General features: G+C 48.5%; 1 protein-coding gene across 1 annotated transcript in view; it reads right to left on the reverse strand.

The window, feature by feature from the left end:
• The window catches only part of LIPC (lipase C, hepatic type), a 176,447-nt gene that overhangs the window by 11,829 nt on the left and 147,851 nt on the right, over positions 1–16,767 (reverse strand). Inside the window, exons 5-9 of the mRNA XM_060095280.1 lie at positions 16,166–16,353; positions 12,340–12,522; positions 11,648–11,765; positions 9,140–9,373; positions 6,140–6,385 (exon numbers count right to left, since the gene is read on the reverse strand). Of these exons, the coding sequence (XP_059951263.1) occupies positions 6,140–6,385; positions 9,140–9,373; positions 11,648–11,765; positions 12,340–12,522; positions 16,166–16,353 (969 nt within the window). The remainder of the gene's footprint in view (positions 1–6,139; positions 6,386–9,139; positions 9,374–11,647; positions 11,766–12,339; positions 12,523–16,165; positions 16,354–16,767) is intronic.

Raw genomic sequence — 16,767 nt, forward strand, 5'->3', positions numbered from 1 at the left:
GAATGCGGGCACCTGTGTCTGCAGAAGTGTGATGGTCAAACCCATCACACATTGATAGCACAAGGAATCCCTTTTAACGTGCACTAGGAAAGCCGCTTTTGGGGAGAAATCTTTTTTTTTTTGCTGTACGCGGGCCTCTCACTGCTGTGGCCTCTCCCGTTGCGGAGCACAGGCTCCGGACACACAGGCTCCGCGGCCATGGCTCGCGGGCCCAGCCGCTCCGCGGCATGTGGGATCTTCCGGGATCGGGGCACGAACCCGTGTCCCCTGCATCGGCAGGCGGACTCTCAACCACTGCGCCACCAGGGAAGCCCTGGGGAGAAATCTTGAAATTAATTTTTTAAAATACACGAGACTTTCATGTTCAGATCTAATTATTTGTTCTTATTTTGGATTTTGCAAGCGTTTTTCCTTAAAAAAAGAAAAAAGACAATTTGCTTCTTATTCCTCCCCCCACCCCCCAGGACAATGATGCTGTTACAAAGATGAAGGAAAAAAGGGTGAATAATTTTTCTCACTTTACCTTATGGCATGTTTAATAAGGATTTTAAAAAATGATTTAGGGAAATGCTTTTGATCCTGTGACTGCAAGGAGGGCAGCAGAACGTATTCCTCAGTTCAGGCAGGAGAAATTATTTCAGGTCTTAAAGATGAAAAGCATGAAGTAGTCTATTAACCCTGAATGAGATCAGGCAAAATCAAACCTGGAGCAGAGATGTGAGGCCTCTGGAGATTCTCCTCACCAGAGAGTCTGCCTGGGGTTCAGATACCCTAAAAACCCTGGATCTTAATCTTGTGTGGACCCCACTGGTGCCACTTAAAAAAAAAAAAGTTTCTTTTTACATGGTAGCCACTGTGAGCACCAGGGTATGGAATTTATAAAAAGGGAATATTTTTTTCCTTTTTTTTTTGTCTCATGGAAAAAATGATTCTGAATCATTAGGTACTGGCCCTGGGAGACATTATGACTCTTTACAAACATCAGAGAGGCCTTTTTTGTTTTGAATGTATAGATTTTTTCTCATGGAGGTGGTAAGAATGAGATCTCGTGTTTTCTTGCCGCACCAAGGTCTTCTTCCTAGATCTCAGATGCCTCTAACCCGAGAGGGAGGCTGAACATCATGGAACTGAGAGGCCCAATGATGGTCTTATGCAGGGGGTTAATGTATGAGCAGCCAGCACTAGCAGGGGCTGGTTGAATGAACTCAGAACAGGCTCAAGCGAAGTCGAGAAGGGGTTTTATAAGCCTATGTGTGTGTGTGTGTATGTACTTAGGTCGGGGACTAAATTTGGGCTCAACAGTACTGCCCCATTTACGTGACGCTGATGTCACAAGATTGGATGCTTGCCCCTTCTATGGGTAGTTTCCTCCTCTGCTGGGGGTGGAGATGGGGGAGCGTGTATGTGTGTATGTGTGGGAAGGCCAGGGAGTATTGTGTTGTGTGTGTGTATGGGACGGAAATAAGCACCCTTGACTGAGAGACAGGAGCCTCCTGGTACCATCAAGAGGTCTTGAGCACTCATCAGCTTTCTGAACCTCAGTTTCCTCATCTGTAAAACAGGTATTAAAAGCCTTCTCACAGGGTGGTTGTGAGGATGTGATGAGATGGTATGTAAAAGTGCCTGGCTTCTGGAAGGTGTCAACCATCCTATATGCAGGACCAGCTAGCACAGTGGGCAGAGTGAGTCCACCCCCAGGTGCCAGGGTTAGTGGTTCTCCCTCATGCTGGTCCACACATAGTCACCTCATGGCTGAAGAAACCGAGGCCCACATAGGTTTTGCCACAGGGTCAAGGTCATATAGGTGGTTGGCAGCAAACCCGAATTCTGGACACTCCTTATCCCAATCCCAAGCCTCTGCTCTCTCTACTATACCCATTGCTTCTCTGGAATTCTCCCTGGAAATCAGTGAAAACCTTCCAAAGAAGTAGCTGAGAAAAGCCAAAGACAAACAGACCCCCCAAGTCACAGTTTGGCTGGTTATCTCACCAACCAGAAGAGTGCTCTCATCAGCTGGAGCGAGTTCCCACCGGCTGGATGGGGCCCAGAGTGCAGGGAGAAAGCGCAGGCAGCAGGCATGGGGAAGAGAGGAGAGACCCAGAAAGAGGAGCCCAAGAGGAGGGGCGACTCAGGAGTGAGCTGCCAGGGAACTGGCCTCGGTCCTACACTTAGGAGGCCATGGAATCAGGGAGACCTGGGGTCAAACACTACGTTTGCTCCTCACTAACTGTGTGACTTTGGGAAGGTGATTTAGCCTCTCTGAATCTCAGTTTATTTATTTGGAAAATTAGGCATAATCAATCCACCCCCCACCCCTTCCATCTTTGTCTCTCTCTGTCTGTAAGTTGTTGTGAGGATTAAATGATACATGAGATAATTGATGCAACACATCCAATGCGGTGTCTGGACAGAGTAAGCCCCCCTGAGTGCTGCTTCCTTCTCTTCCACACAGTTACCTCCTCTAACTGCTATGAGGATTAAATTAGATAAGATGCTTGCTAAGCAGGACTTCATATAGGTTTGTTTCCCACCCCCATTTCTTAAAAAAAAAGGGCTTCCAAACTAGCAAAAGTTCCTCCTGAGAGAGAGAATGGAAGTAGGTGATAAACTGCCTCATTTCACTCAGCGACTGTTTCCCAATTCTCTTCTGCTACTGCTGTTCTCTTCAGCGTTTACCCGAGTTCTGGCATACGGTTGTAGAAGACAGATCCTTTGATGGTTTTGTCAAAATATCTTGGGAGCCAGAGGAATGAGGGCCAAGTTAGCCATCCTTTGTGCAGCTACAATCGGGAGGGGATGTTTATCTTGCCCAGCCCGACCCTGCACTAAAATACAGAGTACAATTAGATGTCCTTGAAAAATATGGATTGTGGGTTCTCTGTAACCAGGGTTGGGCAAGTCTGTTCCTTTATGAATCTGTAAGTATTCATCAAATGCTGGAGTTGGCCACTGAAATAGACTCTGGGGGCCCAAGTCACAGAAGATCGTAGCCATGATGGGTGAAGAAGGGTGCAGTTATGGTGGCCTAGATTAAAGACTTGATGCCAGCACCATCAATAGAACTTTCTGGATGGAAATGGTCTATTTCTGAACTCTCTGATATGGCAGCCACATATTCAAGCATTTGAAATGTGGCTAGTATGACTGAGGATTCAAATTTGTGATTTTATTTTAAGTAATTTAAATAGCCACATAAGGTTAGCAGTGACCACATAGGTCGATGTAGCATTATACAGACTGCAGCATCCCATGAGCAGCTGCTTTCACATAGATGGGAGTCTCATCTGGGCATAATTTCCGGCTGTACCCAGGGTAGCTTGATGTGACCGCAGGGATGTGACTCCCCACCAGTGAGTCAAATTAGGCTGAGCAGATTACGACTTTGCTCACTGGAAGGGCTGAGGTGGATCTGGGGACAATTTGGAGGGCCCAGAGAAGAGGAGGGTGCAGTGCAGGCTGCAGCTCATCACTGGAATCTGTCTGGGGCTGGAGGTTTGGGTTCGGACCAGTTTCAGGCAGTCTTGTCTCATAGTCCCACCTCCATATCACTGGCCCCAGAGATCTTATCTTCACTGGATATCCCTGGAGCAAGATGAGATGCTGGTGATAAAGAGACCCAAGTGTTGTTGTTAGGGGAACTACTGACCAAAACTGCCCAACCTGGCCAGACCCTAGAGTAACCATTTGCATGACTTATCTTACAACATGAGGTCCTGGTAAGGAACGTGGAGCTAACAAGCCACCACCAACTGAAAGAATTTAGGAAAGGTCAAAAGGAGAGAGGAGACACCAGTCCATGTGTCCTACCAACCTCCCAGAATCCTTCTCGCTGGAATCCATCTTGGCTGAGCAATGCATGCACCACCAGGAAAGACCCTGAGTCAGAATGATTGGCCAGAGACAACCCGGAAACTAACCCCATCACCATAAAACCCAAGGTTGCGAGCCCCGTGGTAGAGCAGTTCTCCTGGGTTCCTTTACGCTGCTGCTCTCCGCCTGGGCGCCCCTTCCCAATGAAGTCTCTTGCTTTGTCAGCACGTGTCTCCTCGGACAATTCATTTCCGAGGGTTAGGCAAGAGCCCACTCTCGGGCCCTGGAAGGGATGCCCCTTCCTGCAACATTGTCTCCAAGGGACTCATCATCTGTCTTCCTGGGACAGCATTTAGCATTTAGCATGTGGGAGGGGGTTGGTCTCCCCTGAGGCCCCTGAGGGAGGGCCTCTGCCTACCCTGGCTCTATTTATGCTTGAAGAATAAATGATGGCCTGGCACAGTGGCTTTGGCAGCTGCTGGGTGAGATAGTGATGCCCTAATGCGATTCCTTGATCCTCCTTCCTGGGAAAGGGGTCCCTGTGAGTTCACACCAGCACCGTGTGGTGATTGGGCATCTGGGGTCCTGGGCAAAGGGAAAAACTCAGCCTGGCTTGTGCCTACTGCTCTTCCCTCTTCCTTCTCTTGACGCTCTCGCCTCCCTCCCCCATCTCCACCCCGCTCAGGAGATGACCTCGGGCAGGACCCAGTCCCTCACTTCAGATGCACAGCCCTGCCCTGGAAGGTGAAAAATGATGCTCTTTCTTTCCAGCTGACCGCAAGGAGAAAGCAAGATCCTCCCCCACCCCTCCTCCTTCCCTCACCCCCATAGACAGACCATGGGCAGGTTACCAAGGTAAAAATCACTAGACTAGTTGTTTGGAGGCCTGGGTCTAAATGCTGGCTCTGCCCCCAAGAATTCCTCTTGTGTCCCTGGGCAAATGATTCCCCTGCATCTGGGCCTCTGTTTTCCCATCTGTGAAATGGTGGAGTTGAACAGTTTTTTGAAACACTAACATTGCAGGATTAAAGTAGATCTGATAAAATGTGATTATCTGAGAGACTTAATCACTCCAGGCAGCTTTGCCGTTTAAAAGAGGAGCTGGTTAACCCAGATGAGTGTCTAATTGGCAGCCTGCGGCAGGGGAGCTCCCTGAAGCAGGAGGCCTTCCAAATCCCCTCACCTGCTCCGGGTGCCTGGCACCCGTCAAGGACAGACAGCTGAGGGCACCCTCTGCCCCTCAGGGAAGAAAGATCCTGCCCTCGCTCCAAGTGCTCTCAGAAGCTATCAGACACTCCGTCTGATTTCTGTCATTCCTGGGACTCACGGAAGGGAAATCTGGCTGGAGAGCAAAAGTTCAGATAAACAGAAGAATCCTGTGCCTAAAAAAATAAGTCGCCTGGGAGCTTGAACTCGGGAGTGTGGTAACGAACGGAACACCTGGGAGTGTTCAGCCTGGGAGTCAGAGGGACCTGGGTTCCAGGCCTCCTTCCAGGCTAACCCTGCCAACCTCGTGTTCACCTTCTGCACACAAACATCTGCACGGTAACAAGCAAAGAGCACCAGGCTCCTCCCAGTGACGCGAGCAGCATGTGCTGTGAACAGTGAGATGCTAAATCATTCCAGAGCTGTTTTAAGGATTAGGCAGAAATGTTAAAGGCAACAGATGTTGGCTTGTTCCCTCCAGGAGGATATAGGCTTTAGTGGAGTATTTCTCTGCTGGCTTCAGCCCAAATCATGGCCACAGCCCTTTCTCTGACCTCCCGTTCAACCCAGCAAGGAGAAGGGGCTCAGTTTCTCCCCTGAGGTTGAGGAGCGGAACTTCTTCTAGGGAGGGCCTCAATAGGACAATGATCTCTTGTAAGACGAGCTAATTCAAATGTCAGGGGAAATGAGGAAGCACAGATGTAGCGTGGAGCCCAGGTTTTTCCTGGAAGCCATGAGCAGAGGTGAAAGCACTGGGTTCCAGTCTGAGTTTGGAGAAGTCTCCAGGGCCCTGTACCATGAGACCTGGGTGGTCAAGGTAATTGCTCAAGGCCTTCTGGATCTAATATTCTAGGGGACCATGATAATGGATGAAGTACAGCCAACCCAAAGATTGTTCCAGAAAGTATCAAGCTTTCTCCTCCAGCACTTGGCAGTGAGGAAGCTACATTCTTGGGTAAAGAGAGAGGCTGTGTCATCATCACGGTCTGGAATCTGTTCAGGGTCAAAACCACTAAAATAACAGAGCCTGAAGTAGTTCCAGCAAAAGACTTCAGGGAACTTTTGAACCTTCAGACAAGTAAGTGGCTGCATTCTGCCCTTCTGAAGGCTCTCCTGCACTCACCTTTGAACGGGGACTGGGCTCGAGTCACCAGGAAGAGGCTCTTGCTCTTCTTGCTTTGCTGCTCCTGACGGGCATAGTAGCCCAGTGTGTTGCAGCGGCGCTTCTTGCAGCTCAGGCACAGGCCCTGGCTGAAGCTGTCCATGTCCCTGCACGGGTAGGCCATGCTCTGCATATCAGCGTGCAGCAAGGAGTCGATGAAGAGGTGCACCGACCGCTCGTGGGCACATTTGATGGTCTGGGTGATGGCTGGAAAACAGGGCAAGAAGGACATTATCATCCCTTTATCTGAAGGATCACCTTGTTTCTCAGTGCAGAGTACCAGCACATTAGGAAGGAGGAGAGCTGAGGTCAACCTGCTGACTGCAGTGGATGTGATAACTGACTGAACACTACACAAGGGGTAGACCCCCTGCAGTCACTTAGTGTGGAGGCATAATCTCAGGCTCCAGGGGGCTGCTGAGGACACCCTGTATGTAGCGGTAGGTGTTTTAATAGGAACCCCAAGTCACTAAGAAAATATTGAATTATTTAAGCACGTGGGGTAGTGTAATTCATTTTGGAAATATTTTAATCTCAAATGGTTAAAAATGCGCAATTGCTGGGCTTCCCTGGTGGCGCAGTGGTTGAGAGTCCGCCTGCCAATGCAGGGGTACACGGGTTCGTGCCCCGGTCCGGGAAGATCCCACATGCCACAGAGCGGCTGGGCCCATGAGCCATGGCTGCTGAGCCTGCGTGTCCGGAGCCTGTGCTCCGCAACGGGAGAGGCCACAACAATGAGAGGCCTGCGTACTGCAAAAAAAAAGCACAATTGCTGATGCTTTAAGGGTGAGTTAGCAGAACAGGCTTGTGCGGAATGCCTCTTTTCTTAATAAAGCTGGGTAAACCAGTGCCCAGGCAATCTTGGGACTTGGCTCATGGTCTGATGAGAGCTGAGGCCTCCCCCACCATGTCTGCCTTCTGTCCCAAAGCAGCCACTGCAGGCCCTAAGATAACTGGCCTGTACAACCAGCATGGGGATTGGCTTCAAGAAGGACATATCCCAGTGACCAGGTCTGAACGGGCCTAACCCAAAACAAGTTTAGGAGGTTTATATACCAAGGATTTTGACTCTTTTCTGGGGGGATTTGTTTTTGGGTCTCCAAATCTTAACAATCTTTAGTAAAGTTTTCTCTAGGAATGTTGAGGAACCACCAAGAGATGTGATAAGAACCTCATGTGAAGGTGGAGCACAGGTAACTTTGCCAAAAGCTGTTTGCCCAGGATTAGTCATCTCAGTTCTTGGTCGCTAGGGGCTGTATTTGTTGAGCACCCACTATTCGGCAGGTACTACACTGAGTGCCTCCCCAGATCTTCAGTACAGCTCCTTGAGGCAGCTGTTACGAGTGAGAAAACTGAGTTTCAAAGACATTCACTCACTCACTCAAGCTCACCTAGCCAGGAGGTGGCGAGGATGGTAAAGCAGTTACCAACTGACCAAGTTAACACATTCACCCCAGAATGGGATCACTTGCGAACATAAGGGTGAAGAAAACTGAGAAAAACCATACCAGGGGTGGGCAAGGTAAATGAATATCCTTGGTTCCATCATTCTGAAGTGTAGCACAAAAGAGAAAATGGCAGTAGTTGGTCAGAGATGCATTTACCAGGCAACTAGCTAATAAACACCATCCTTGGGCTCTGTGTTGAGCTTAAGGAGGGTGTAGATCTGGGAAGAGGGCTGGATGGTTACCAGGAACTGCTGGTGACTAGAGGGCGATGACTGGAGAGTGATGTAAGGAATGATAAGGGGAAGTTCCCAGAAGGTTCTCTCAGGCGTGGGCGGGTGGAAAGCTGGGAGTCCAGCCAAAATGAGATAGTGTCCAGTGTGAAGGTCATTCTGATATAGGAGACGTGAAGGTGGTGATGTAATCACGAGATAGTGTGTGCTCAGCTCAGTTTCAGATGATTGGGGCAAGATGGTGGTATGTGGGGGTCGGGGGGTCTCCAGTTGGCTTAGAGTGAGTTGGCATGTCTTAATCAGGATATTATTTTACAATAATGAGAACCTTGGAATGCCTATGAAATGTATGGTTTTTGCTCACTTTTTTTTTTTTTTTTTTTTTTTTGCGGTATGCAGGCCTCTCACTGTTGTGGCCTCTCCCGTTGCGGAGCACAGGCTCCGGACGCGCAGGCTCAGCGGCCGTGGCTCACGGGCCCAGCCGCTCCGCGGCATGTGGGATCCTCCTGGACCGGGGCACGAACCCATGTCCCCTGCATCGGCAGGCGGACTCTCAACCACTGCGCCACCAGGGAAGCCCTGCTCACATTTTTGTTCTTTAATCCGGGGCCTGTTACCAATGTGCGTGTTAATGTTTTGGTTTTAGGGTTTGAGAGAGAAAGGGGATCGCGACCCAGATAATGCCATATTCAGTTTCCACCCTGAGACAAAGGAAGTCACAAGGACCTATTTAGAGCTGAACATCTAATTGGAAGAATCTCAATAATGAATGTCCTGTAGGGTCAGCTGATTAAACCTCATGGGGGTTGGAAGAGTTATTCCCACTCTTGTGAGACCAAGGATCAAGAAACCATGATCTATTAAGTGGATCATAATAGGGCCCAGAATAGAGGAAGCCCCCTGAGTGAGGAAGCTTCCAGAGAAAGAGGAAGAACCACAGGCATCAGGGCTCAACTTTCAGAAGGGCTGACACCCCGGGAGAGACTTCTCTGGGTACACTGAGTGGAGGTAAGAAGCGGGGACTCCCAGTGGTGCCCCTTAGCTCATCCTCAGCACCTGAGCTCCAGGGACCACTGCCTGTTAAGAGGAAGGGCTTGGGGGGAGCGGCAGCCCTTACCTACTCCCACAAGCCCTCTCTCTGGGTGGACTTGGTGATCATTCACCCTGGGCCCCACCCTTGCCAAACTCTTCTCAGAATCTTGCAGATTAGTCACCACTGGATCCAGAGGCCCCATCAGTTGTGGGGAATGTAAACCAGCGTAGGCTAGTGTCTTCTTTCTCACCGTTTAAGCCGTGCTTGGCAATATGTTTGTAGAGCTCTAGGAAGTGGCATCCAGGCTGGTAGGAGCCCCCGTTGGGGTAGAAGTCATAGTGGGCTATGGGCTGCTTGATGCCCACACTCAGGCCCATGTGTTCCTGGGTAAAGGTGTGAATGGCGTCCACGAAATTGGCATCATCTGGTGAAAGCCGGTCACCGGGGGAAGCTCTTTTAAACAAAAGGCCCGCAGCATCCAGCCCTAACAGGAAAGCAAGGGGAAGGGTTAGGTGAGAGCAACAGGAGAGAAGAAATGCTCTTTTTACCTTTTTCATGTTATTACACATTCATGAGCTAGCAGGAAGAAGAAAATCCTAGGGCATAATCTTTCTCTCAAAAATCTTGCCATAACTTTTTCACAGTAAAACCATAATAATTCATGGCACTAAAAATCGGACATGGGCTGGTTATTATCTACGGGGAAAAGAGGTTTGCAGGAACTATCCAGTGGTAGAAATAAGGTTATAAGGGAATGCTTGATTTATTTAAGCCAATCAATTTTAAGTACCTCTGAAGCCACTTTCAAGAGCATCTGTTTGCATATAAAAAAACCACTGTACTTATTGTAAGTAGCTCTAACCTATCCATCAAAGAAAGAATTTATTTGCCTGCATGTTGTCAATAATTTCCCTAAACAAACTGGCTTTTCCCCTACACTAATGTCATTTCATTGGAATGTTCAGAACCGCATTGGGACATTACTGTTCTCTGGGAAAAATGTTGTGAGCAAATAGGACTGCTCACAGCTCTGGTCCTTAAGTGACAGATATGTTTGCATGAAACAAGTGGCATCTCCTGGCTGATGGTAGCTGGGTAGTATTTATGCACTCAAGGTTTTTTTCTCCTTCTTTCTTTACCTTCTCTGGAGGATCCTTTGTTGTCCCGTATCAGTCCTGGCTTCCATCACTGTTGGGGGTGAAGGAATTGACAGGGGACCATGACAGTCCCTGCTCTCTAGCCCTCACCCGTAGTTACAAATAAAGGAAGTGATTTATATTTCTTTCTTCGTCAGGCTGACTATGAGATGACAACAGAGTAATTAGCGGTCCTGTTGCTTCTGATATGTGTGGGCCTGGCTAATAAGGCCTGATGTGGCCCGTGACACCAGCCGGCATGGAGAGGGTCCTGGGCCCAGTGCCGCCTCTCTGCAGTTCTGACTTAGCCTTCTAGGCCTGGTTTGTCTGTGAAGGGCCTCACTGGACTTCTGTGGAAGGTTCTTGTGTGGGAGGTCTGCTCACCCCTAGGCTATTGAGCATTAAATCATGGAGGGCACCAAATACTGATCCATGGATCAGGCCTCCCCGTCACCAGCAAGATGGGAAAAAAAAGAAAAAAAAAAAAGACCAGAAAATGAGTTCTCATCATGACAAATTTGCTTTGTTTAAATGTCTGCCATTACCCCTATCTTTTTTCAGTGTTAAAATAAATCTCTTCTTTTATGAAGGAATGGTAACAGTAGATAGTAGTTGCCAAAAATGTTCTTTCTTGATAAAATAAAAGATCACAGCAATGTTATTCATCTTACATTTTGTTTGAATTGTTTTTGCTTGTGAAATATTGTTTTAGCCTGATGGGTCTTGAAGGATGAGTAGGAGTTTGGTAGGGAGACTAGGGCTTGGTTTTTCAGACAAAGGGAAAAGTGACTGCAAAGGCCCAGAAGCACAAAAGGCCATGGCACATTTGTAGAGTGGAGAAAAATCTAGTGTCACAGAAGCCTAGAACTATAAGAAGGGAACAGTGGGAGGAGAAGCTGGAGAGCTCTGGGGACACTACACTGAGAAGGGCCTTGTCTGGGCCTCCTGAGTTTTACCCTGTAGGAATCAGTGGGCCTCAGGGACTTGGCTGATGAGGCGTGTTCCTCTGACTGTGACTCTGGGGCAGCAGGGTGGGGGATGAGGTTTGTGTCAGGGCAGCCTGGTAGGAAAGGCCTTCTTGTGTGTCTTCAGCTCTTCCTAGGTATCTAGGGGCATCTCCAAGGTGGCACAGAGCTTGGGGTGAGGTTTTTGGTGCAGAGATCCCTCCCTCAATCCAAATGGGCCTCAGAGTAGGACCCACGTGTTTCACAAAAGTGGACACTGAGGTACAAACATGTCTGTTACAGCAAATTTAGGGCTGTCATTCTTTAACTCACGTTGGGCTTTTAAAACTATAGGTTGAAAAATAAACTCTTTCCTGCTACAGAAGTGTACACAAAATCTACTTTTTAGGACCTATTTGGCAGGACTGTGAGAGACCTTTGTTTGAGGAAAGGCAATAGGAAGTGAGGCTGTGATTTGCTCTAAATTCTCTTGGAACAGCAGTCTATGACAGCGGTCATGTTTGAAATAAATAGTGCTATAAGTCCTCCTGTGAACTCTAATACAGCTTGAAGGAAGCTGGGGGTGGGTTAATTTGAGACCACTGGAGAAGCAGGTCCTTGCTGCACGCCCCCGTGCAGCTGTGAAGATTATAGCTGTCAGTTATCAGGTGTGGTTACCTGTAATTCTCCCAATCTTGTGCTTTCCGCTCATGTAACTGCCAGCGAATCCTGAGACGTGTGCACCCAGGCTGTACCCAATTAGATGAACATTGCTTGGAGAAAAGTGAACAGACTCCTGGAAGACAGCCGTGAGACAGTTTCAGGAGGGGAGAGAGCTGCCTGGATACAAGCCTTTGTGGGTGCAGCCTGTTCTAGGCTCTCTCTGTTCTTTGTGCCTGGTCACAAGTAAGGTGCTTAACTCCTACTCAGGACCCCAAGTGGTTTCTCACCTTGCTGACTCCGTCCTGTTTCCTTTCCGGCTCAGCTGCCTGGGGCCCTGCCTGGTGACGCTGCCTCCTGTCTGCCCATCTTCACCTGGATGTTAATGCCTTGCGGGAGTGACCTCAGTCATGTGTGTGGGAGTTTGATAGCTTCCAGGGTGTGTTTAGATCCCTTAGCACATCCAAAGAGGTGAGCATAGAAGGAACAGTGGATGGAGTAGTGGGGGCAGATGATCCTATAAAATAGGGCTTTAAGGGAGGCATTTGATAGACCGCTGGGGGTCTGGTCTCTGTCCCATGCCTTCGCATTCCTGTGAGCTTAGCAGAAGTAGTTCTCCCGTCTGGGTTGCTGTAGGAGACCAGCTTAATCCACTCAGTCTTAGAGGAAGGGAGAGGACGGGAGAGAAGGGAGATCAGGGCAGGTCTCACCTCCAGCCACTGGAGAAGGGCCGCGATCTCCTGGCCGACGAGGCGGGTGTTGCGGACAGCAATGGAGTAGTGGGTGTGGGCCAGGGTGACCCATTCTGCCAGCCCCACGTTGACTGGTCGGGCCAGCTGAGACTTCAGCGCGGCCACCATCTGCCAGATCCAGTTTTCCAGCGAGGCTTCCATCTGGGGGTGGAACCACAGGGTCATCAGCTTCCCAGGGAGGGAGGCGGGAGCGCTGTGCCAGCTCCCTCTAGCTACCTGCTCACCTCTTTCCTTCTCCAACCCTGGGCTCATGCTGGGTCCTTCTCTCCAAGAGAAAGGGCTTAACCTGGGGCTTCTCAACCTCAGCACCATTGACATTTGGGGCCAGATATTTCTTGGCTGTGGGAGTTGTCCTGTGCACGGTAGGATGTTTAGCTGCATCCTTGCCTCCATCCAAGAGAGGCCAGCAGCACCCCTCCTCTCCCCCTCCCCAAGCTGTGAAGACCAAAAATGTCTCTGGACTTTCCAAATGTCCCCCGGGGGGCTACCCCCAGCCCTCCCTGTGCTGCCGCGCCTCTGGGTCACACCCACTGTGTTCTGCTTGCCTTAGAGGGGGTAGGACTGTGAGCTGGAACATAGTAGGAACCCAATAACAACTGGGTTGGTTCACTATGGAGACCTGTTCTGTGTATGTTCCTTGTTTGGGAGCCAATTTGCAGGGCACTCCTGAAGGGTTCACAGAGCAAAGACGTTTGTGCTGTGTCTGGAAGGATAAATAGGAGTTCTCACGGAAGAATCCAGGTGGGCAGGTGAGTGTGGTGGTGGTGGGTGAGGGTATCTAGGGCACTCCAGGCAGAGCATGTGCAGAGGTGCAGAACCACAGAAGGGCAGTGCGGCCTGTCTGGGGAGAGCAGGAAAGTCGGGTGTAATTGAAGACGAGAACACAGAGGTGAAGCTGGACGGCAGTACTGATGGTTTGGCTTGTGAGTCTGGGGTAAGATGCATTCATTTAATAAATGTCTTTCTACCCAGTACCTTCTATGTGGATGTAACACCTTGGGTTCAAATCCAGACTCTCCTAGTTACTAGCTGAGTGACCTTGGGCAAGTTATTTAACTTTTCAGTGCCCCAGTTTCCTCGTCTGGAAAATGGGGATAATGATAGTGTCCTCCTTCCAGGATTGCTGTGAAGATGAGATACGTTAATAGATGTAAAGCGTTTAGCACCTGGAACATAGTGAGGACTCAGTAAATGTTAGTTATGGCAGCTGCTGCTGTTGTCATTATTATTATTATTACCAGCAATAGTAGATATAATCCAGTCTGCACAAGATTTTGAAAACAAAGGACTCATTCTAGTAAAAGGATCCTGGTAAGAGGACCCTGCTATCTTCATGTCTGTAAACAAGATATGAAGTCAGCCATTACTTCAGCTAACAAATATTTTTGGAGCACCTAATATTTAATGGATCCTGTCCGGCGGGAGATGAGGGAAGGGACACTCTAGGCAGAAGTCACAGCCTGAGCCAAGAGGAGAGAAGTCATGTGGAAGGAGCTACAAGCAGAGGTAAGGGGAGGCAGGGAGAGTGGCAGTGGAGGCAGGGAGAGCCGGCCCTGCTGTTTGTAAGGCTCTCAGCTCAAGTCCCTACCTCAAGTCAGGTACCAAGTCCACAGCTCTGTTCTCCCCAAAGCTCTGCTCTGGATGCATTCCCTCCTTCCCAATTTCTTTTCTCTTTTTCTTTTGTAAGGGAAGGTTCCTTTAGGTAAAGCAGCTGAAGAGATGGAATGTTCTTCCCTTACAATGACTGGCCTTCTAATAATCCATCCTTACCCCCTCCTCTCCCATAAGAAAGCTTTCGATGTCTGATCTTTTTTTTTTGGCCATGCCATTCAGCTTGTGGGATATTAGTTCCCTGACCAGGGCTTGAACCCGGGCTACCACAGTGAAAGCGCCAAATCCTAACCACTGGACCGCCAGAGAACTCCCTTCATGTCTGATCTTTAGTTTCCTTTAAGATAGGTTTCATCTCAGGGTTCTACCCTCTGTCTCCAATTCCATGCTTTTTTTTTTTTTTTTTAAAGAAATAGGGATGGAGCTCCTAGCTTAGCTAGAGAGAGCTGCAGTGAGGAGATTGCAGTGTGAGGCCTGCTGTGTGATGGGGACCCTGCCAAACCCATCCTTGACAAAGGCTTGATGTAATGGAGTCTTTGACAGTATGGGCTTTGGAGCATGAGGGTTCTAGTTTTGGAGTTCTGTCTACTGAGGGCTGTGTGACTGTGGTAGCTGCTTGACCTCTCTGAGCTGCAGTTTCCTCATCTGAGAGATGAGACTAACTCAAGTGGCCGTGTAGGGAGGTGGGAGGATTAAATGAGCTGATGTCTAATGTAAATGGCTTAGCTCCTATAGGGCCTCATCTGTGTTAGGTCTCTTCTCTAGGGGCAGGAGAGCCCCTACCACCTTCACTGCCAACCCTGTGCTGTGGTGGAACACACCCCGCCCTTCCCTAGGGTGGGGCTCCTTTAAATCCTAGGAGGAAGCTGCTGTCAGGCTACAAGAGCCTCTGTGCTTTTCTGGGATGGCAAACCCACCTTGTGGCTACACCCACATGGCGTCATGTGGTTCCCATTACCCCATGAGGCCAGGCATGGGGTCTGTTTTGTTCATGTGGAGGGTATGACTGAATACATGTTGAAAGAGTGGTGGTGGGCCGATGGGCTCATTTTGCTCTCTAAGCTAGGATAGACGGGGGTTGAAGAGTATTTTTCAATTAGATGGTAGGGAAAGGGTTTCAAGTCATGAAATGGACCCCAGATCTCTGGAGGTTTCACAGTGTGAACCAAGCTTCAAATCGTGGGTGGCCTAGAAACTAGTAAGGCAGAATTTCTTCTTGGAAACTTTTGTTTGACTTCAATCATTGCCCACAATATTCTTTTCCCCCTTCTTCCACAGTAATAGAATTTTAGCATCACTAAAAAGCTACACTTTCTCTAAGAGGCTACATATCCTAAATACCTTTCCCTCTAGGTATGGGCAAATGGATGTAATTGGAAGCATTTCATAGATGCTTCTGGGAAGCTAACCTAAGAAAACACATTTATATACCAAAAGCCATTGAATTGTACACTTTAAATGGATGAATTTTATGGTATAATGCGAATTATACCTCAATATAGTTGTTTTTTAAAAACCCTGCTTTTTTACTTTTTTGTGTTTACATTTTGCTACCTTGTGCTACCTGGGATGCAGATGTGATAGCTAGTGCTCTAGCTGCCATCCTGGACCATACTCTAAGGATAGCAGAATATTGAGCAGGGAATGAGCTGGGTCCTTGAGGACTTCAGTGACCAAAGCTGTTTATTCAGTTTTGGATTACATATACTGGACTGTTGTATGAAATGGAAAAAAACTTCTGTTTTATTTGAACTACTGCCAATTTGGATTTCTGTTATTTGCAGCTGAATTTAACCCTTACAAATATAATATTTTATTGGGAGACTATATCTTCTGGCTTCCTACCTCCTCTTGGGAAACATGCAGGTTCACCTTCATAAACTGCAATCTCTTATGGGCCCTTATGTGCTGTGTGACCTTTTTGAGCCACATTTTACTATCTGAAATGTGGAGATAATTATACTTTCTCTGCCCTGCTTACTCATGAAATTAAGATAATCAATAAGATAATGTGTGAGGAAGCACTTGGGAAATTAGAATGTACTTTAAAAGTATTATGCATGAAGTTGTTATCACCAGCTCCCTATCTTTTTATTACAATTGAACACACTAGGGAGGGAAACAAAAGAAAATGTAAAAGTAGAGAGAAAAAAGGCATGTCAGCATTTCCTACCAACCACCCGTGGACTATCATCACCAGAGGCAGAGAGGAGTTGAAGCCACACTGCTGCAACGTGTCTGAGTGATTGAGCCGAATCTGACAGCCCTTATTGGTTTCTTCTTTAAAGAGCAGAAATCTGGTTCTTGTCTCCTGTGATGTTTCCTTTGTTTCAACAGCTCGAGATCTCCTTCCAAATGACTCTGGAAGATAAAATTGGAGACAGTGTTTAACCTGGCACCTGTTCCACCTCTGCCAGCTCTGGGACAACCCAGAAGTTTCTAAAAGCGCTAGGCAGCGGGGTTACTGCAAGGTGCTGGAGGTAGGCAGGGGCTGTGGCTTTGGGGAACCCCAAAGAGCATTTTATTTCCAGCAGAATGGCCATTTTTTTCCTGGGAGATGATGGAGGGTGACCTAGGAGGACCCCACACAGAGGTGGAGAGGACCAGATCCTCCATCCTGCCATCCCACTGACTATAGGATCAGCCAGTCAGACACTAGAGTAACTCCAGGACAGTGGGAATATGGGAGAGGCAATGGGGACTGAGGTTCAGAGAGGATAAGTAGTTCGCCCAGAATCATGATGCCCATAAGTGGTAGGATTTGGAGCCTGTCTC

The sequence above is a fragment of the Mesoplodon densirostris genome, chromosome 4, assembly GCF_025265405.1.
Source record: "Mesoplodon densirostris isolate mMesDen1 chromosome 4, mMesDen1 primary haplotype, whole genome shotgun sequence".
Classification (NCBI taxonomy): Eukaryota; Metazoa; Chordata; class Mammalia; order Artiodactyla; family Ziphiidae; genus Mesoplodon; species Mesoplodon densirostris.